The sequence below is a fragment of the Echeneis naucrates genome, chromosome 3 (assembly GCF_900963305.1).
Source record: "Echeneis naucrates chromosome 3, fEcheNa1.1, whole genome shotgun sequence".
Taxonomy (NCBI): domain Eukaryota; kingdom Metazoa; phylum Chordata; class Actinopteri; order Carangiformes; family Echeneidae; genus Echeneis; species Echeneis naucrates.
In genome coordinates, this window is record NC_042513.1 from 26278948 (window position 1) to 26301327 (window position 22380).

The 22380-nt window shown below is 42.1% G+C and overlaps 1 protein-coding gene across 1 annotated transcript in view; it reads right to left on the bottom strand.

Annotated features, from left to right (window-relative positions):
- The window catches only part of cskl (c-src tyrosine kinase-like), a 34933-nt gene extending 13681 nt beyond the window's left edge, over positions 1-21252 (bottom strand). Inside the window, exons 1-2 of the mRNA XM_029498900.1 lie at positions 21025-21252; positions 2282-2365 (exon numbers count right to left, since the gene is read on the bottom strand). Of these exons, the coding sequence (XP_029354760.1) occupies positions 2282-2296 (15 nt within the window). The 5' untranslated portion in view covers positions 2297-2365; positions 21025-21252. The remainder of the gene's footprint in view (positions 1-2281; positions 2366-21024) is intronic.
- Between the last annotated feature and the right edge of the window lie 1128 nt (positions 21253-22380).

Consider the following 22380-nt stretch of genomic DNA (forward strand, 5'->3'; position numbering starts at 1 on the left):
TGAAAAAGCCAGAACACAAAGCAGCAGATGTGAGTGTGTGAGGAGGGTCCTGGTACAAGCTGCTTTATTCCTGACAACACACAGTACAGCTGCATGTGTCTGATGCATTCTGAGTCAATACGACATAATGAGATAGGACCCCTGCTGACAATCGTGTCTGAGGGTTACAGAGAAACCTTACTTCTCTGCTGATTTTAATTTCCATGTGTGGTCAATTGAACCAAAGAGCTTCTCTTTACTTACAAAAATTGGTTTTGCTCAACAGACATTTCCTAGAGGAACTCCAGTAATTTAAAATGAAGCATACTGCACACAACAAGCAGCTGAGGAAAGAAACCAAGACTAAATTTAACCTGATGTTACATTCACATCTGAGAGACAACAGAGGACTTCCACATGCCTGTCTCCTGAAAGGAAAGTGGCCCCACTCCTTCAGCTTTACAGGAATCTGATGACTGAATACTTTTAAATGGCTGCCAAATATTTCAAAGGTCAACCGCATAAAATGCATTGTCATTGCTCAACAGGAGGCTGTACACACCCATCTAACTAGTTTAATTCTGGAATGACATTGAGGCCAGTTTGATGGTCTGCTGATGGTGCCACAACAGCTACTAAATCTTTGAACTTTTTTTGGGTTGGTAACACGACCAACAGGCGACACTTCTGCTCCTCAAAATATTCTGGTTCAATGGCATCGTGGCATCTTTGTGGTCAGTGACTGTTTGACGTGGGCGACACACCATCATCAGTGGAAAGCCGAGACCACACTGAATGTGCTACAACAAAACCACAGTCAGGATTTTTGAGTCTTGAGGCTCAAATATCCTGAATAATCCAACACGATGATGATGATGACAGCATGATTAATTATTTGCAACTTAGATTTACTGGCAAAAACCTGATGGAAACATCAGAAATCCCAAAGGAAGAAGGAATTGGCTGCTTGTACCAGCCTGATATGTGGAGGAAAATATTTCATGGTCTCATCAAATGTGTCCGGCTGCATTTTGTGTGATTCAAAGCATTTAGTGAAATCAAATGCCTGGAAAAGGTGATGTTTTTGAAGATTTTTACCTGGCTGCAGAGAAAACAACCAGGGTCGATAAGTACATGTGAAGGCAGAGGATGTAGGAGAGACAGTAATCCCACTCTGAGGCATCAGTTAAACCACTGAGACGGCCTGGTAATGTGAAACCACCAAACCTGAGCTGAGCACTTTGATGGATGTGTGCACAGCAGCTATGTGCTCCAACGCAGAGCTGGAGATAGGGATTTATTTCAGCTCCTTGTGTGTGCAATTGTCTGTATGAATGCAGTAATGTGTGAGATTGTGAACATTTATACAGTCACGTAGTCTGATGAGTGACATTTAGAAATGTCACCTTGACACCATGATGGATGGTTTTTACTATTTGATGTCACTCAATGAGCTAATTTACTCATTAATCATCATTGGAAATAATCATCCCAAATTAACAAATTACCTTTTTGAATTCTATCTAATTAACCCTTTTAGACCCACATTAATGCCTTTCAATTTTGAACAAACTACTGAACATCTAAGTCTTTCTTGACATTGAAACTAGTAAAGGATGTCATCATCAGCATTACTTTTGTCAAAAAGCTTGACAGAAGAATGTGCATAGTACTGTTTCCATCTGGAGAGAGTGAACTAACTCTCCATATCAACATTTAAGAGCTATAATAAAACTTGGCTGCTTGTGCCAGAGAGAATAAAACTCTTGGATTATTTATTTGGACAATGATGTTAAAGTGAAGACCTTGAACAAGAACTGCTTATAGAGTTCATGCATTTTACACCTACAGCTTTCATACTTAAGACATGCCTGCCAGAAGAATACACATAAAGTCTTCCATCACAAATATTACAACTGACATTTAAGAGTGTAACTGTGAGAGCCAGTGGACCCAGACTGCACTTGTGTCACCCAGAAGCGGAGACTTGCTGCCAAGTAAGTATTAAAACTAGAGAAGCCTAATGAAACAGAGGTTTTTGTTTGAGTATTCTTTTTATGTTTTTTGATGTCAGTTTTATTCAGATTCTAGGAACAAAATTGAGAAAATTTCTGCAGAAAATGAACGAATGCAATTCTTATTATACAGAAGTCCCTTTATGACTACATTACCCTCCTTAAGATGGTGTGGCTGCTGAGGGATAAAATGTATCAGATGCTGGTTGATCACAAGTAAAATTGTGTGAAGTGTTTTCATATTGTTGCCCCTGTTAAAATACCTGTACAAAATGTGCCTCACTTACGTGGATCCCAGACATGATGAAGGGAATTGGGCAGCAGGTGTCCTCAGGCAGGTAGCGGTCAGTGTTCACCTAGTACCATCAGAGCTGTTGAGAGAGGGAAAGAGACATTAGAAAAAGGAACAATAATGAGTTTATCTTTTGCTACAGATAATTATTGATCTATATCATTGCAAAATGTGTGTGCAAGAGTGTGTTCTAGAAGATATATAGATATAGACCTCAGTTGAAGATGGTTATCTCATTCTATATTTTAACATCTTGACACGCTGGTACATACTGGAGTACATGTCAGAGTGAAGCACAAATAAAGAACCACATTTCACCTCCTACACAAGCAGTGGAATGACCTTTCCAAAGGACCTGACTGTATCTCACTTCTATATGCACCCTCTTCAGTCAGGGTGGGTGGTTTAACTGGCCTAAACAGAAAACTTCGAGAACTATGTGCTATGATATGGATTTGTGACCACTGGTTCAAGAATTTTAACTATCACATTGCATTATATTAGCTGCAAGCATCGGTGCACCCTAATGCATGTTAACAACCAGTGAGGTCTTTTACCTCCTGTGCCACAGTGCCACAGTATTCTGAGGTAAGATGTCTGAGACGATAAGCTGAGGGGTGGCTTTGGAACTCTTTGATTATTATGGGTTTTTAGTAATAACATAGTCACTGGATCAAAAGTCTGGAATTCTTAGAGCATAAATGAGTGCAGACATCTCTGGTGTAAGCTGTCTGTCGAGCATCTTGCTTCTGCAGTCAACTGCTAGACTTTTAAAGGTGACCTTGATCCAGAGAAAAGGGCGCAGAGGGGGAGAGAGATGCAGACAAAGATGAGAAAAAGGGTGAGAGAGAACTGAGATGATGAGAGTGCGCGTATGCATTTCAGTTTCCATTTGTGGTTGGGTGTGTCAAAGTGTATGGCTGAAAGTGTGTACAAAGAGTGGAGAGGGAGTTGGTGTGAGCCTAAAACAGTGTGTCTCTGGAATGCTGCCATTAACCCCCATCTGTGTGTGGATTCTTCTTGTGTCTAAATCTTAAATGCCAAGCAGCTCTTAAAAGGCTTTTAGATTTCTATTATGGCCCTGCATTGTCAGAGACACAATGATAAATCAGGGCCAGCATGGCAAATATTATCATAGCTTGATGGGGTAACAGTAAGTGTGTAAAGGCTTCCTGGAGTCGTCTCCATTCAAAGCATCTCACTTCCGACCAGCTCAGAACAGGAAGCTGAAATGGGCAGGGAGGTGAGTAAGAAAGAGGAAGTAGCCGCACATATTTTCCAACATTTCATATGAGGATGGGAGGGGCTGCAGTTGAAGGGACTCCAGCGTGAGCGTGGGTACTCTGGTCACTGTACAGCTACCATTAACAGAGTCAGGTCAGAATAAATCAATAAACACGGCGAATAAAGCACTAAAACCACTCCAGTGTAATTCATAGCTCAGTTATTCAAACTAAATGTGTCCTCTAAAAAAGAGCTCATAGCTTTTATATGCTTTTGTCTATTTGATGGAAAGTAGCTTACCTTTTTGTCCAGTGAACATAAGCCAGTTTCCCACCAGAGCTCTCAAAGTAACTTAGTGCACTGTGTAATTTTGGATCTATGAAAACGATGCATCTCCTTCAGTGGCCCTAGCTACTAGCTGGCAGGCTCTCTGAAAGCATCTATGGCCAAGCTTCAATGCACTGCCATATCCTGTGTTCAAACAGGAAGCAGCCTAATTGCAGACCATTGCAGAGCTGTATGCAAACTGACAGAGCCAAATATATCCAGGGCCAGGCTGCTCTGGCACAACCGAGGGGCGCTTCTTTCACGTTGACACTCTTCATGCTGGAACAGAGCATCGCATCTCACCAACACACAGCCACACTAGCTGGACAATGCAGGAGAGACGAACAAGTGCTATTCTTAATGCTCTTCAGTGTTGATAAATGCCTGCCAGCTACTCAAGAGCTCCAGCAACACACTTCTCAAATCACTCCCCTTAAGTTAGTCAAGTGCTACTCATTAAAGGCAGTGAGTGAAAAGACTTCTTCAACTTTCTCTAGCAAGCTGCAGAGTTATGACACTGCTCAAAATCCTACTGAGTTTGTCACATGTCCATACCCATAGAAGGTATGGATAGTACCTCTCCTCTGGTTATACTCTTGTATAACATATTTTAATCTTCCTTAATATCTGTGCATAAACCAAGGGCTGTGTTCAGACTGACAATAGCACTGTGTCTAAAATATAAAATAGAAAAATAGAAAAAGGCTGCATATGTTGGTATGCTGCCTGACTTACCAGTGAGAAGATGAAGTCTGAACCAGTACGTCTATTTTCAAAGCTTATCAGATGCTAAGACTAAACAACAGTTTATATCCTTCAAACTGGATTTAACAGCTCAGGAGTGTGGCAATATTTTACTTCAATATAATGCTAATTAGTGCACTTAAATCTACTTGGTGTGTGGTTGGACTGGTTTGGATGTCAGATAAGGCTGTGGATACGAGCTGGTAAATGTTGCCGTTGTGCTCAAATGTTCTCCATATCATTTGTATAGTATAATATAATATTTTAAGGCCAGGCATCAAGGTGAACATTTAACATTCTAGCTCACAACAGCTGCCACATACACACCAGTGGAAATCACTTACTCCTCCACTCCCCTCCTCCTAAATTACTCTCTGTGCAACAGTAGATGCTGGTGACAATGTCATGGCAACACAGCAAGTGATGTAACCAGCAGTCTTTCAAGTGGCCAAAATGCACCTTTGTCTTTTCCATTGTCATGCCAGATGACAACAATATAGCTACTTTTGCATCTTATGTGCCATTTCCATCATCACTAGTATTGTGTAGTTCACATCATGACATGACGTACTTGAACTGTCTGCACAAGCCCGGATGCTTCATACTACCCTAGTGTGGTAGAGCTGTTGTGGTAGATCTAGATTTGAGTGATAAAGTGAAGCGGGGTCCCATTGCTTGTTTACTATCTACTGGGTGCCTGTGCGATCTTGTTTCACCACATTAATTTTTCCCTGCGCTGGTTGTGCCTCTGTGACAAACTCTTTCTATACACTGTACTTGCACAATAAAACAGCGTTAAACTTTCCTTCTGTATTACACCACCATCCAGAATCCTGAAGCTTTGTTGCTCTCCTCATCACAAAAAGCATAGACACAGTCAAAAGGCTACTTTACTAGTTAATTTACATTTATTTAATTTATTTTATACTTTAATAAATCCTTGCTGTTTGTACTGGACATCTACCAAAGGCAAACAACTGAGTGAAGCTGCTTCGGCCATTGTTGCTCTGTCAGCCCTTCCTTGGTTAATTAAACAACTTTCCTTCAGGCAGGCCCAGGGCTATTCACAGTTTAAGAGGGCATAAAACTCTTACTTAGGGTGACAATCGAGCTTGGCAGATAGATGTCTGTTTGAAGGAGGATGTCATCATTAGACCTTCTCACTGAGCCAGCTTTCAACAGCCGCTGTCATCGCCAAGCTATGAGCAGTAAACAACATTCCCAATATTCCAAAACTGGTTGGTCAATTAATTCCACACAAGTTGTTCTGTGTGCAGTGGAGAGACAGAGAGCACCAGAGACAGCACAAAATGGTTTTGTTTTGCAGCAGTTTTTAGCTTAAGTCGATAGACTGAACTCCCGACTGAGGCACAGCACAAAGTTTGTATTGTAGACTCAATTGGCAGCAAAAAGAAATGGAGGGAAATATGGAAATGTGACCTACTGGCCATGCAAATGTACAGTATGAGCTTTAAAAAAAAAAAAAATTCTCCCAAGCACGGACACTTTGTAAAGTGCTTGACAAGAGACAGCAAATTATGACCATACATTGTATGATGTGTCAGGAGGTGCCTGAGACTATGATATCCTGGTTGGGAAATATGCAAATACAGATTTGTGCACAAAAAATAGGTAATACATTTTAGTGTCTCCCTATGTTTGACATTCAGCAAAATTTATACCTCTGTGTTTAACATTTACATCAAAGACTAAGTTAAGGCTGAGTTACTTCGCACAAACAGGACAGGTGTCTATTTTTAACGGAACAGACAAGGACTGTATTGACTGCAATCAAATCGTCGTTTTCTGCTCTAAATATGGACTGGGGATTATAATCACTGTTAATAAGCTCAAGTCAGACTGCTCCTTCATTTAAATCAGCCTGTTTGTGATCCATCTTCCATCTGCCAATTCTGACTAGTGTGCTATAAAATCTGACAAAATTGCTGGTCCTCTGTTTTCTGCACGCCTGCTCAGTGATCACTGAGCACATGGCAGCGTCATGTTCCGGCTCAGTTTTGGCAGCAGGAGACAATCCTTTGCCATTCTGGATGGTTTGTGTGTCTGTGTGTATGAGAGTTTGCTTTCACTGAGTAAATGCATGACCCCAGCTCTTTCAATCACTAATATCTTTGCAGGCCTAATTTCGTTTGACCTGCTTGCATATGAATGTGAATAAAGTAAATACTTATAACTACTGACTTCACTTGGTTGATTAAATATGCATTCCAGCAAGCCTGATCTAGATGGACACGATGATATGAAAATAAAGGTGACTGGCCGTCCCTTTGAGAAAGCACATTGTTAGTGTTTAATTATGTGTGTTAGACCAGGATACATGACACTTATAAAGAAGTCAGCCAATCAGAAGAGAGGCTTGTTTATCGCCTTGGCTAACAAAAACTGTTTTTGATGAAGGTCCTGGGAGAACCATCCCAAGGGGAAACATAAATCTATAGAATGGTTTTGGGTTGTGAAAATAGAGATATTTCTTCTTTTATCAAAACATCAGGAGTGTGTAAAATACAGAGCCATTAAAGAAATAAGGGAGTGCATCAAACTGCCCAAAAGGCATAAGAGCCCTGTGGTGGACAACTTCTCTCGCATGCATGTGTGCATACATTTATATGCCAAGCGATGCGCAACAAGGAACCACGGAGAAGGCTTCAATTAATGCAAATGCAGAGATATTGTGCAAAGCAATAGAAGCAGTGTCCCCAGTTTCATGCTGTTTTCATCTGGATGAGCTGTCTTCCACCACAGCAGGCAGCCGCTGCTGGGCCTCCCGTGCTTCAGAGGCCACGTGACTGACTGACAGTGTTCAGAGGAGGGTTAAGAGAAAACAACCATAAAACACTGTTTACTCACCACACCGAAGCAAAACCAAATGATGAGATATTTACTGTCAGCCCACTAGTCCCATTCGTCATCTTCCATTTAGAATTCACAGTTTTGGAGCTAATTCTGATGTGATTGTTTTACATACGAATGACTTGTCAGTTCATCTACATGGCCTAACTAAAAAGAGAACTTCTTGATCCTGAGAGAGATCCATGGGATTATACCAGAGAGATGTTTAAGGGGAAACTTAAATTGTGTAAGTATTCGGGAGCATGAAGGAGAGACGGAAATCTCAAGTAGAGCAGAGATGGGAGAAAGCTGCAAGGGATGATAAATAATGAAGGAGATGATTGTGGCACGGAGGAAGTTAAGAGAGACTGTGACTTAACCAATCAATACAACTGTGTGTCTGCCCCTGTCATCTGCCACATTAAACATTTCTTAAGGTCTTCGCCTGTTTCTTTAGCTGAAGTGCTCTTTTTACTGTCCCAGTGAAACGCTTCCCCACAGAGACTGACGGATGCAGGCTTCCGGGTTGAGGTTGCTTTGCGGCCTTTTAATTATTTATTTCTGTAAAACGCTGCCCAGCACAAACACAGACTTCTAGCATAGACCAGCAGCTGCACTGGAGGGATTAGATTTCAGTGCCTTGCTCAAGGGTATCTCACTGATAATCATTGGAAGAGGAATGCAAGATTAATGGCATTTCCCTTTACACAGATTCACCAGATGGTTCAGAGATTTGAACTAAACACCATAACAGTATTTACTGAATTATACCCCAATTTGTCCTGCTCCTTCTAACACATAATAGCTTGACATAGCCTGAAAGCCCTTCAATAAATCATTCATTTCCAATTCCTGAATGTGATCAGGAACACCCATAAAAAACATCAGTTATGAAAATAAATGTTTAAAGCCTTGTAATCCACAAAGACTTTTTATGTAGTTGTAGTTTTATGTAGTGCAATTAAGCAAATAAAAGCCGTCATTATTCTCGCAGGGTTTTAAGTGATGCCATAAAAATAATATTTGCTAACAAGAAATCACTGAAATTATCAACTGAGGAAGAGCGAAAGATGATAAAAGACAATTTCTTTGCAGTAGAGCAGCAGAGTCATATGCATGTCTAATCTAAACCCGCTAACCCCTATTTTTATCCAAGTGAATGAAAAATAGAGCAGCGTGACAGACATACCTCTCCCACAACAGACAGACAGACAGGTGGATAACAGCTAGCCTTCCTGCCCTCCTGACGTAACAAGTGACGGCCTCGCCACTGATGACAGATTACAAAAGCAGAGAGGCAGGAAGTGGATGAAAGAAAGGAAGAGGGAGAGAGAATCCCCCCCCCCCTCTGGAGCTGTGGGAGGCTGCTGGACTGGAAGGAGCAGAGGGGAGGAAGGGTAGTGGTGACGGCTTATTGTTTAAGCTGTGTGTGCTGCGGTTCCAGTCTCAGCACACACTCACCCGGCCCTGGCTATTTATATCCTCTCAATATCCATGCAGGCAGAGGCAGGCTGCAGTCATTTTCATCATTGCATACATTATGGAGATGCAGCATGAAAGAGTCTGTCTGCTTGGGGTGTGCCTGCTTGTACTACTTAAAAAAAACAACAACAAAAAACAAAAGAGGATTTCCCGATTTATATTGGGATGATTTTTACCAGGACTGTACACTGTGGTTTTTGTATTCCAAGAAAAAAAATGCAAGCAACTTACAAGAACTTCTCAATGAGCTACATGATCAACATCACATATTACTCTGCAGTGTTTCAGCCTGCTATGATACTAAAGAAAAGCAGGTCTTTTTCCCTGGCAGCACTCAAGCTCCTAACATACTGATTACTACATTTCCCATGATGCAACTCAACTGGATATCTCATGATGGTTCCTCGAATTAAGACGACTAGTCCTAGAGCCAAAAAACACAACGAACAGTTCACTTGCATTTACAGGTTGAGCAGTTCCCTTAATGTTGAGTAAACTCAGCTTCATGTTTAGAATACGTGGATTCCTGCCTTAAAAATTCATTTCAGCTAATTTCTCCCAGTTGGGAGCTGCTTTGGAAGATTGACAGAGCTATTTGAGAATAAACGTCACTTGTCACGTAGAAAGTCATACAAAGAGTACGTCTCCCAGTGCAACAACATGGTTCTTTCATCAGACTGTGGATACAGGCAAAATTGACTGTGGAACAAAGTTATTGTTGGCTGAAGTGTCTTTAGGGGAAATTCTAATGAGACAGCACTGGCCTTATCATTTAATGGTCAATGTTAAACAATAGCAAGAGAGACAACCTATGGGAGACTCAGTTTATAGTTCACAGAAAATTAGGCCTGACTACCTTTAAAATGGCAGGACATGAAGAAAAGGCCTACGCTGAACATGTACTGCCAGGGGATCTGAAACGTACATTGTTTTGTGGGTTGTGGGTTGTGGGGTGGTGCAATTATACAGACTTGGATCAATCTATTCTTCAGCCTTTACAAGTGAGATGAGGAGGAAATCTGGCTGCTGATGAAGGCATACGTGTGTCCGAGTTAACATGCAGAGTAGAACAGAAGGACAGCATGACTGAGGACGACTGCGTTCTGAGTGCAAAGTGGTGCGTGGAGGCGGACAAGAGTAGGAAGCTCATAGAGCTGTGAAAGGAAGGCTGGGAAGTGGAGGGGGTGAAGGCGTAGAGCCAGAGTGTCGGAGATTCTGGGAGCCTCAGTGCTCTTCTGACAGGACATCTGCTGTGGCAAACACACACACACATACACACTCATCCTGTCAATGTTGTTGCGCACTCAATGACAACATACACACAACCACAGTAGCACACACAAAACGCCCTCATCCTCTTAATATATGCTGCCACTTGCATACATATACACACACAGATTCTCCAACGAAAGCCTGATGGATGCTGTTCCACACCTACTTAAGTGGCTTCAATCATTCCAGGGGGGAGAGAGAATGAGTGAGGAGGGAAGGGGGAAAATGCTTGGCCCCTTTTGTGGCCTCTCCTCCTCCTTTGATGGCAACACATGACAACTCCTCCATTCAGACCAGAGGAGGAGGCGAAGCATTTGGGATGGAGACACAAAGAATGTCATTAGCAGCAGCCATGGGAGGGTGCTGGTACAATATGGCAGTGGCATTACTGGTGACTTGAGCTCCAAATCTCGCTAATAAAAGAGGCATTCAGTGCAGAAGCACTGACACCATGAGGAAAATTCTGCATGGGGGAGACTCTACAGGGGAAAGAGGAGTAGAGATGCGCACTGGGAGAGGGGGGGGAATTTCTAAGGACACTGACATACAAGTTTTTTTCAAAATAGAGATTATAGAGATGTGCTGAGCAGTGAGTAATCCTAAATTGAGAAAAAATGACAATGTGCAGATTCAGTTAATACAGCGAGGTTATCTAAGGGAGAACCCAAGGACACATAGAAACAGAGATGTAGTCTGGATGAAATATGAAATACACATTACAGTCGCCATGTCGTCTCTTTCAACCAGTGTTTGGTCTTGTCAGCCAGAGCATGACTGAAATAAAATAAAGTGAACTGAATGTAGCTCCCCTAATGTTCAGTATGCTCTTGAGGCAATTATATAGTTTCCTGTTACATAACATTTTCTAACTGCAAATTAACATAATCATTATTATGAATTTCCATTGTAAGAAACAGCTTGTTTCAAGGATGCATTCTTCATCTGAATTAAGATTTCGCAGGGAGATGGACCAAAAAGAAGACACAAAGATAGATATATCCAAACACAGAGAGATGGAGACGTGGGAAGGGGGTGGATAAAGAGAGATATAGATGATACAAAGTAAGAGAGAGGGGAATGGGGAGGACAGAGATGACAGAAGCAAGGACATATGTGAGGGAGGAGGAGTTAGGGGAGTGGGCGAAGAGGGTGGAGAATCGAGACAGACATGAGTGCTGAGGACTGCCAGTGTCTTGGTGGAGGACTGTATCTGCTGGTTCTTAATATTAACAGCAGTCATCTGTCGGTTCCAATGCCAACCATGAATAATAGAAGCTCCACCCAGCTATGCCAGCTCCCTGAATTATTAATTCACAACCACAGACTTGCATTAGCACATAGTGTGGGGCACTCTGCACTGAGGGGTGCAGCCGCATATGCCTGCTTAGACTGAACCACATGTGTGTGCAAGCACAATATCTGAATAGGCATTTAACACATGAAGACTATTCCAAACATATTCACTCAGGACAGGAAGTGAAATGATTTTGCAGTCTATCAAGTTTTAGAAAATCCCTCTGCTGCAGAGATGCTGATGAATTTTGCATTTTGTTTGACAACAATAGTGTTTTTTATATAGATAAGAAACACTACTTTTATTTCCATGTCATATCACAACCTCTGAGATAAATACTCACAGGTCTTTTATACCTTCTGGAGAAAATGTCACCACACTGACATAAAAAAAGAAGCAAACTGAATTTGGCTCCCCAAATTCAAATGAGATGAAAGCTATGAGCAATTATCCTCTCAAAATCAAGCAAAATGACTAGTTAATAGATGTTACCGTTTCAGCCACAATTGTACAACCCTAGAGACGGCGGTAACTAGGTCATTAGCTTCTTTTCATAGACTAGGTTAAGAAATGTAGCCTAATTAGCTAAAAGGAGATCTGCTACAGGACACACTGCATTGATAATATGTTACACATCACGTAAAATGGGAGGTCTGAAGGCTGGGTGTGTGTCTGTCTGGATGTGTGTGAGTCAGAGCCAAAACCCCAGGGCATGTATTGTCAACTTTCCTACAGACAGAATACTGGAATCTTAGGCTTTTAATAAGTCTCACCACACATACAGCCAACATTTACATTCTAGTACACTCATGTGCACGCAGATAGCCAACTATTGACTGGATTTGCGTCTTCTGCAATGAGCTCCTCTCATAGAATACAGATTCTCCTGCACTCCACACCTGTCTTGATGAAAGCGGAAAGCAAACCTGCTTTCTCCTCACACAAATCCAGCCAGTACACATCCCGCAACTGGCCTATAGTGCCAGGCAAGTAAGTGACACACAACAGCATCAGCTAAAACAGCAAACAGAGTGAAAAGCCTGCAACGAACAATGAACGTAGACTAAAAAGTGCGGCTACAATGAAGTATTTGACAGTGTGTGTGCTCCACAGAGAGTGTAGTGTAGGTTAAGAAAGACTGCATTTGGGCAGCACAGCCAAAGCCTTTTTTCACCTGAACATGAGGACACTGGGTGATAAAGCGATAGTGGTGGTGAGAAAACTCAGGTAGACGGTGAGGCACACAAGACAACACAGAGGAGAATTTCTGCTAATGCAGAGCCAATGTTTGCAGAGGCAGCAACTGCAAATCTAGCCTGCGGAGAACAGGGCTCAGGGACTTCTTCAGCAAATTCACAAAAGCCTCACACACACTGAGTGCAGTGATAACCATGTTCACTCTCACAGCCCGGGGACATGTATGCAGCGTCATGCAGAGGCCTGTGCTGATTGCACGAAGCACTCATTTCATCTTATAGTATTATTGTATTATATTTTAATACATTTTCAAAGATTTGAGTGTTTACCATTATTTATAATGGTACAATTTGCCATTTGTATAGAATATGATCTAAAAAAAAACAAACATGTATCTGCATGTTCCCATTGCTTACTTACTTATCCTACATTTTCATGTTTGTGTGGAAGGTTCACATCATTCATGGTCATTCCAAGGTCCAATTCTGTTCTCAGAAGGCTGAGACAATATGGCAAATGAAAGCAAGACTGTCAATACTAATCTCATTGCCTATTCATTTGGATTAATCTCTTTTGGTCTGGTAAATTACTACTCAATTAGATAATAAAGATAAAACCATGAAATCTTACATTTAGAAACTGGAACAAGACAAGCGTCTAAACTGATATTTTGACCGAATCAAATAATTCTAAAAGAAATTGCTGATTTCTCTTGTATAATCAAGTTACCGGATTATTTAGAAGAGAGAACTGCCACAGACACTTGACACCAGAGCAAACATCCTGTTCATATAATGCATTTCACAGTAAAAATACAATCACAAAAGCTTTAATTGTCCTAATTTAAAGAATGATGCTTTATTACTGCAATAACATTGTGGTAACACCAAAAAGAGCATCCCATGTCAAAAGCAATACACCGTCCTCTGCTAAGTTAACTGAGCTCAATGGAAGAAGTATATTTGGCACCAACTGGGAAAATAATCTACAATTTAACATTTGTCCAAACTCTGCCACAGTCTTGACCTTACGAGGTTAACACTTATAAACAAATTGAGGAATATGCAGGGAGGAGTCCTCGTATCCTAAATGGTTGGTAAATTCTTAAGTTCCCCTGAGACTCAAGATGGAGCTTTGCAGAAAATTGAGATGGGTGGCTGTATGCTCCCCTGATGACCCTACTGTGGTCTGGTGAAAGGCTTGGACATCGGCAGGAATAGCAGATAATCTGTGTGGGAGTGGGGGTGTGTGTGTGAATGGATGTGAGTGACTGAAAGACAACAAGCTAAACTCTACACGTTAGCACAGCGCTATCAACTGTATCAATACAAACACTCAATAATTTAGTTCAACAGACTGATACCAGTCCTCCACTTAAGATAAAGATTAAATAAAAATATTATGGAAAAGGGCAGAGCTCCGAGTGGCTGTCGTTTATTTATTGTTGCTTTTTAACCAAATTAATCCTGAATGAAAAATATTGACATCTATCTCTACATTTTCCAGAGAAACTCTATACCAAGTGGCAAAACCTGCCCCAAGTAGAAGAGTGTGTTGATAATGTACATTAATATTTACTCTGGATAAGGTCTTTACTGAGATGCAGCATTCGCATGAAACGACCTGTAAACAGTTTATTCCACAGTCATGGATGTTTTTTGTTATGTTAGTTACAACAGTTCATTCAATGGCAAGTAAACAGCAAAATCAATCAACAATACAAGCAGGGAATGGAATATTTTAATTGTAACCCATTGTATTCCGGTGAATGTCCATGTCTCTTTGTTGGTATATTCCCATATTACTGGTTTAAAGGGAAAGAGACTGACAGTGAAAACTGTGACTGCTGCTGTGTTTTACTATAACGTTACAGTTTGACGTGAGCATTGGTCAGACTGTAAGAGGACTGAATCCTTGCAGGGAAAGACACCCCTCACCCTCATCAGAGCTTTTCAGTTCTGTAGGATGTTTCTTTTAACCTGACTAATACAGGTTGGGTGAAAACTGGCTAGAATAGAACACGGACAGGCCATTATAATGCATTTGGTAGTTTTTGTTGTTCTGAGTTGCCTGCATTAAATCACTACCATCCAAGAAAACCTGGACAGACTTTCACCGGATGCTGCGATCTCTAGGAGCCCTGAACAACAGGTGAGAGCTGCTAATCAACTGACAAACACACCTACTGTGTTCATTTCACATCCACCTGTTTGTTTTCTAATAATGACTTGCCACTACGACCATCTGCAGTCTCCATCGACAGATGTAACACCCAAGTTCCATTTGGTGCACATGTGGAACACAAGAAGGACCCAAGGAAGAGCAACCATTATAATGGTGACAGCTCAAGAAGATCCAAAAAAGTAAATGAGCTATTTCAACATTTAAGGGGGTGGTTGAAAGGGTTCAGGCAACAAATTAGGTGCTGATAACATTATTGTAGGATTTCTGTGCACAAAACTCTGCAATAATGTCCATGCAGCCTGTACTATAGAGAGCTTCTTGATCTTTCATTTGCACGCACATTTACTTTTCTGCATCTTCGAAGTCAAGTCAAAAGCTAAATTGCACAGAAATGACTCTGAACATCAGATGAAAGAGGAACAATAGGAGCATCACTGCTGAGGAACAATTCATTTTCATCATCACCATCATCCATTCTATGTTCTTTTAACATTTTAAAACGTTATAAATGTTTTCAGCTTCACATTGTCTGCACCTTCCCCTGTAAATATCCAGGGGTCCAGTGAACCGGGACATGGGCTGACCACACGGTGGAGGTGAGCAGGGAAAGCCACAGGTATAAATGACATGCTGGCACAAGTCTTTGGTTCTTTCTACTTGCTGGTTGGCTGGAGATGAGTTTGAGACTCATTGAAATCTGCCTTTGAGATTCTGCTCCAGTGTGTACAGATTAATCAGCTGCACATTCCTGCCACGTCCCTGAGCCTTGTATTGAGGTCTGGTCAGTGGGGGTGGGAGGTCACTGAAGTTCACTGAACTTATTGCCATGTTTATGAAACCAGTTTGAGGCAAAACCTACTTTAGGACATGGTGCATTATCATGGTAGAAGCTATTAGCAACGGTAAACTGCAGTCATCGAAGGATGCACATGGTCAATGACAGCCCTCAGATAAGACAGTGACATTTAAACCGTGTTTGGTCGGTATAAGGGGCATTGAGTGTGACAGCATTAATCCATCCAAAAGCCTGAACTGTTGGATGGATTCATGAATCATGCTGTCAGCATTTCTGTCCATCTTCTGCTGTTCTAATGTAAGGAACCGGACAGGATTATTTCACATGGAAAAATGGCCGAGGCAACAGTTTGGATATTTAAAATGAGATGTATGTATGCCCCTTCAGCAGGTCACTGTGACTGACTGACGGGACATCAATACAGTTTGGTCCATAGTAAATAATCAGGCCAGCCTTTCACCATATTGATGCAAAGAGTGGAAATACAATACAACAGTCCAAGCACCACTGCTGATCAAACCCCGTGTTTAAGGCTTTTCACACATTTGACTAAAATTATTCATCAGCTCAACATCTCTGTACAGATAACAGTTACTTTATCTGTCAATTTAATTTTGGAGAGAATGAGGCCGTCTACCATAAACATCCTCAGGCCAGAATCCTTAATTATGTATAATACAGAAGACAGAACACAAAACACATCTCATCTCAATTTTGCTAAGTGCAGCAAAATTATATATATTGTATATTTTAAGGTGGTGAGAATCTGACGCACAGAGCAGTGTCCTATAGTTCATGTCTGCAGCTATGCAGGAGGTGAAGAAGAAGCAGAGGCAGATGCTCCTGACATCACCTCTTCTACATGGATCCACTCAAAGAATAAGTGTCCGGCTGTTTTCCTCAACCAAAATTTTTCCTTCTGCTCATTATTTCAGTCCCCCCCCCCCCCCAAAAAAAGAGAAAAACGCAGGCTGATGTCATCCAGCTCAGTTAAATAAGAAGCTATTGTGTCGTGCTGTTTTGCACAGTGGGGTAGCTCTGCTGGGTATAGAAGCAGGGTGGTTGGTGAAGGACGAGCTGGGGCCTATAAACCTCACTGGTGACTTGGCAGTTTTGGTTGATTTATGTTTTGAAGAATTCTTCACTATCTTATTTCTTAAATGACCACCTCAGGTGAAAAAAATTATGTGGATAATAAAACCTTTTAGCTGTAGGTTACAGGAATGGGTGGAGGGTGTCAGGCTGTCATCTGACAGGTCAGGCTCCATTTATATCATTGCCTTGTAAACGTTGGAAATTAGCTACCACACAATTTTTGAAAGAAATTTAGACATTTTCCAGAAAAAAGCTGCTGATTCAGACATTTGTATTATATCTTTACTGTATTCCCAATGTCTTGGAAATAAAAACAATTGACTTAGAGGCATTGATAGTGATCCTAACGACTGAAACATATCTTGTTCTGGAAATGTTAAAAATACTGGATTAACAAAATCATAGTGTGAAAAGCTTTTCAGTGGGGACTCTCTGGAGGCCGTGGGTGTAGTGAAAGACCAGCCATGTGTTAGGGCCTCGGCCCTGCTCATTGCCTACATTGTGCAGCTAGTCAGCAGGCGTGGCATTAGAAGCCTCCCGCCTTCAAGGAGCTGCCTGACTGACCAGCCGCTGCCCAGATGGAGCAGCCTCCGCTGAGTTTGCACACAAGATGGCAGCCACAATGCCACTATTCTACTGGGAAGCATGATCACCAAGAGGGAGTGTATGAAGCGGGGAGTTAGCCACAATCACAGCTCAGCAGGGGCCAGACAGATAAGAAGATTAATAATAAATACAAAGTACAAAATAAGACGAAAAAATTTGGTCCCAACTGTTGATGTTTCTGTTCATTATAATTACAATGGGAGAGAATTGACTTAAAACTAGTATGCTGCAAATTGTGTTTTCACAAACACTTGATTTATACTGATTTATATCACTCTGTGATAAACTAAATGATATTATTAACAAAGATTAAAAAAAACACACTGCCCTTAGACCATTGATGGCGACAAACACACCCACACTCATTTTAACCATTTTGAGTGCACCATGTAGATCCTTGCAGTAAACCTTATAGACGACCACAGGTTGCAGTATTTGTCAGCGAGAAGACACTTACAGACTTTACACAGCAAATGTGAGTACTGAAAAAGTTCGACATAGCTTATTTATGGCACAGTAAGTTCTTTAATCGGAAGTGTCTAATTTACACAAATCGCATTGAGTCCATTTATCAGTTTAAGACACTGAGACCTCACGGCCAACTCGGTGCAGTGGTGTCTCTGCAAGTGTTTGAAAAGAGGAAGCAGTGCAGGTGCAGTGCAGATCTGTTGCCAATTTCACTTTCCATCATCATTTCTGAATAAGTGGACCATGCCATTGCTTGCCACTTTGCATCTTGCAATCGCAACAGTAAACCTGTATTAGTGTGTGCAAAGATCCTATCAGATACTGCAAAATACATTACACTCTGTACTTTGTACATTTGGCTATAAAGAGTCACACTGCTAGAAACTCAGTGCACTTCCCTTTCCAGGTAATAAACACGCGTATCCCAGGCTGCTGAAATGCAGACAGCCATGAGTAAATGGCTGTCGATGTATCTATGCAGAGTGATATAGCCTACTGTGCAGAGTAAGTCTCGCACCATCTGTGATGTCCTTTTGCTCATGAGTGTCAGTATACTGTTAAGCTCTGCACCAAAGGCACCATGTTAAATCCCTCCTCTGGTATTGCTCTTGCTGATTAAAGGGACAGTGGATGCTGGAGAAAAGAGGCTGGAAGAGAAAAACGAACTAAACACGGTCATTGTGTTGAGGTCAGCAGGGCCTTGGACAGGCTTCAAATGTGCAATGAGATGGTCAGCGTACAGACAGAGGAGCCATTACTTCCCAGCTGAGCCCATAAACCAAGCTCAGAGCTTAACACAAGACAGTAACAGAGCTCAGCTCTAAGCAGCTCCAAGGATCGATCAGAGCCATTTTTTCCTCTCTCCTAATAACTCATCGCCAAAAATAAAAGGCTTGGCATGTGACGAAACCCTCCAGACTTGTCCCGTCACCTCTAGTCGTTGTCAAGCTGCACCTCTATTAGACTACTATCTAACCATCATTCAGTCAGTGAGATGGGAAGAGAGCTATTGACAAGCAGAAGACAGACAAGGCAAAGAATTTAGCAAGGCTGAGGATTTAATCTGAGTCTTCTGATACGTCACTGAATGGGTCTGACTTCACAGATGGAGCTGAAGCTGAACAGGCTCACTACTTAAACCTGAGATGAGTCATGCTGTGTTTAGAGGACTAGTACAGTGTGCTACAGTGAAAAATTATGTGCCATTTTTCTCCCTCCATAAAAATGCCACAAATTTTTGCACAGAGAGGAAAAAAGGTATTAATTGCAGTCACTCTTTGCACAGACCCTCAAGCCACTGTGTTGGACATCCTCGCACACCGGCAGCAGGTTAGCCCTGACAGACGCAGCATACGGATATGTAACATGTTGCAGTCTGGTTCAACAGATTCCTCCGGGGATAATGGATGCCAAACCCTCACACCCCCACCTCGCTCCAGCCAGTCCTGGTGACAGATTTCTCTAATAGAAAACTCAAAGCTTCCACACTGCTTTATCAGCACTCAGCACAACAGCTAAAACAGGTGGGCTGCAAAGTAAGATAACAATGTGGTAGCAAAGAAATAAAAAGGCGATGCCAACTGTTAGAGCTGATCGTTGCTTCTTTTAAAACCCAATTTAGGAACCAATATTAGATCTTATATACAATGTAGACACAACAATAACAACTGATCTGTGTGAATGAAACCTATCTGCATACAGTAATTATATCTCATGTCAGACTGCCCAGTCATTAATATCTCTATTTGAACAATAATGAAACTATCACAAATTGTCATAGTCAGCCTAACTAATCGCAAGACCAAACAACCCAGAAGTGAGATTGAAAGTGATTAGGTGTTGTGGAAAGCAACTAAACACTTCAAAGGCTACATTGGTCGTGTCAGCCATGCCACAGCTTGCTAAAGTATGCACATTTCAACATTTCAGTCATACTTTCACCTTCAAGCTCTGACTGGGACACTAACAAACAAGGCTAAAGCTGCAGGGAGAACACGGTCTGCTCGGGCTCTGATTCATTAAACACTGACAACATTTAGAAATACCACAGCTGTTTGTCGTTCATGCTCCTTAACCTGAAAACATCTGTGTTTACGAGCATCCGCCCTGCTCAAGTGTCCTTGAGCAAGACACTGGGGATCTCACCGGCTCAATGATGGTGGTATGTAACTTAACCTGACCTCTGACCTTGCCATGGAGCAGTGTAAGAAGAAACGGGTTCCCCTCTGGGATAAACACACTTTCACATAATCACAACAGTGTTTCCATGAACGGGACAACTCTTGTGTAAGACTGGGACAGGGACCAATGCAAAAGAATGAAATCATAGACCCAATATCGGTGGAAAGATACTGATCAGTGTTTCCTCAGGCTCAGGGGCTGAACCCCAGCTCCAGCCCTGTCCTGGAGGAGGCGGCGGCTACAAGTACAGTGGGTCCATTATCGGACAGAGCCTGCCGCATCAAAACACAAAGCAAAGGCAGGAGGCCAGGCCACGGTGTCTGCAGGTTTCCATTTTCAGTTTAATTTTCCACTGCAAATCCAAAACACAGCTGCACGTTTTCCCTGTGTAATGGACTATAAAAGACAGTCTGTCAGTGTGAGAGCTGAGCTACAGTCTGCTAACAAATATTTACCAAAGATAGAGAGTCCAAAGGGTCCAAGCTAAAACAGAAGAAGGCGTTTAAATAAATAATCATTTTTAAAAAGACCACAAGGCGTTAGCAGCGACCGGAGTGTCCGACTATGGACGCAGCAAAGGGGTGGCAAAGGGGGAGGCTTTTTTTTTTTTTTTGGAGGGGGGGGGGGGGGGGGAAGCCCATAATTATAAACACAGAGGAACCACACAATAGTCATTTTACAGCCGTGTTGTATGTCAGACTGTGTTACAGGGAGCCGACCGACCGAGGGCTTAGCATAAACAGTGTCCGATAATGGAACTCGTGACGTTACATTGTGCGTTAACTAGCAGCACACGGCTAACGCTCCTTTTTTTTTTCCTTCTTAACCGTTAGCTCCGTTAGCTCCGTTAGCTTAACGGTTAACCGTCCCAGAGAACAGGCGGCATCTCCAGCCTCGTTTTCTGTTCACAAACAAAACAAAACAACACAACAACCTCCCACGGCTAAGAACGCTGCAGCAGCAGCAACAACAACACAACGGAGACAAAAACAGAGACGGCGCCGGGGGGGTAACTCACCCCGGACAGATACCCAGATACCCCGGCGGAGTGGCCCAGATGTGGCGGTAGGTTAGCGGCGGAGGCCCCTCCGGGTGTCTTCCTGCGGGTGGGGGGCATCCAGGGCTCTTTGCAGCGGGGTTAGACAATCCCAAACGTGGCTCTGCTTTGGACGGTTGTCGGTAGTGTGTCTGCATGTGTGTGTGAGTGTGTGACAGTGTGTGTGTGTATGTGTGTGCGAGGAGGCCTGCTGCTGGGAGGAAATGGTCTCCGCTCCGTCACCGCCGCACGCATGCGCAGAGCAGCGGCGCGGCCGGCGGGGCTGACGGTGTGTGAGCGCAGCCGTGTGGACACAACAGGTGAGACTCCACCTGTTACAGCTCAGCAGGTAAAATCACCTGTTAGCTCAGCCGTGTAAACAGATGAATATTCCTCATTGTGTTAGTATAATACAGTATCATATAAACTGAAAAATGCTCATCAGACATAATAGGCTTTATTGTGAATGCGCTGCTGTCTGACAGTAAATATCATAAACGGAAAACAAACACCTTAAATATAAGAAACTATTTAAGTTAAAAAAATAAATGCTGGAGCCAATATATAATGTACAATAACAGATGAGGTGTTGCACCGTGGTTGGAGTCTAGGAACCATTTGTGTGGCATGTGTGGTCCTGGATTTCCTACCAGATGGGAGGTGAATGGTAAGCTTTATTTCTGAATAGTCCAGATTGCTCAGGTCGGCTTGGTACCCCCCACAAAACTTGCAGGTGTGCTCTCAGTTCTTTTAAATCAAAACGCCTTTCATTAAATCACACACTTCACTAAATCTTTTACCTTTACATTTCCTATCTTTTATTATATTTTAATATTTCATTTTTAGTTTTTAGTTTCCTAACCCTGTCTAATTGAAGCTGTACTGTAACTTTGCATTTTCTAATGTTGTCGTTGTACTGCTTTGCTGATGCCTTATGTGTTTATGTAAAGCACTCTGAATTGTCTTGTTGGTGAAATGTGCTTTATAAATAAACTTCCCTTGCCTTGCCACTTGCTTTGTGTTAATATTCATAGCAAATTTCTTAGGGAATACATTATTACATTACAGCTGAGGGGGCTTATATCAAGATGAGCACGCCATAAATATGTATAACCAGTTAGCACAAATAAATAAAAGCACATCCTGAGCCTCAGTCATGCTGTTACTGACACTGGCTTCAAACCTCAATTACAGTGACACATGATCACTGAACATTAGATATATCATCAACAGAAAGAGATAAGTAAGCTCAGCGTCATATTATTCACATCACTCCTCTCCAGATCGTGCTGAGTCTACCAGCTCAAACTGAGTTTGCACTCACTGACTTGAAACATA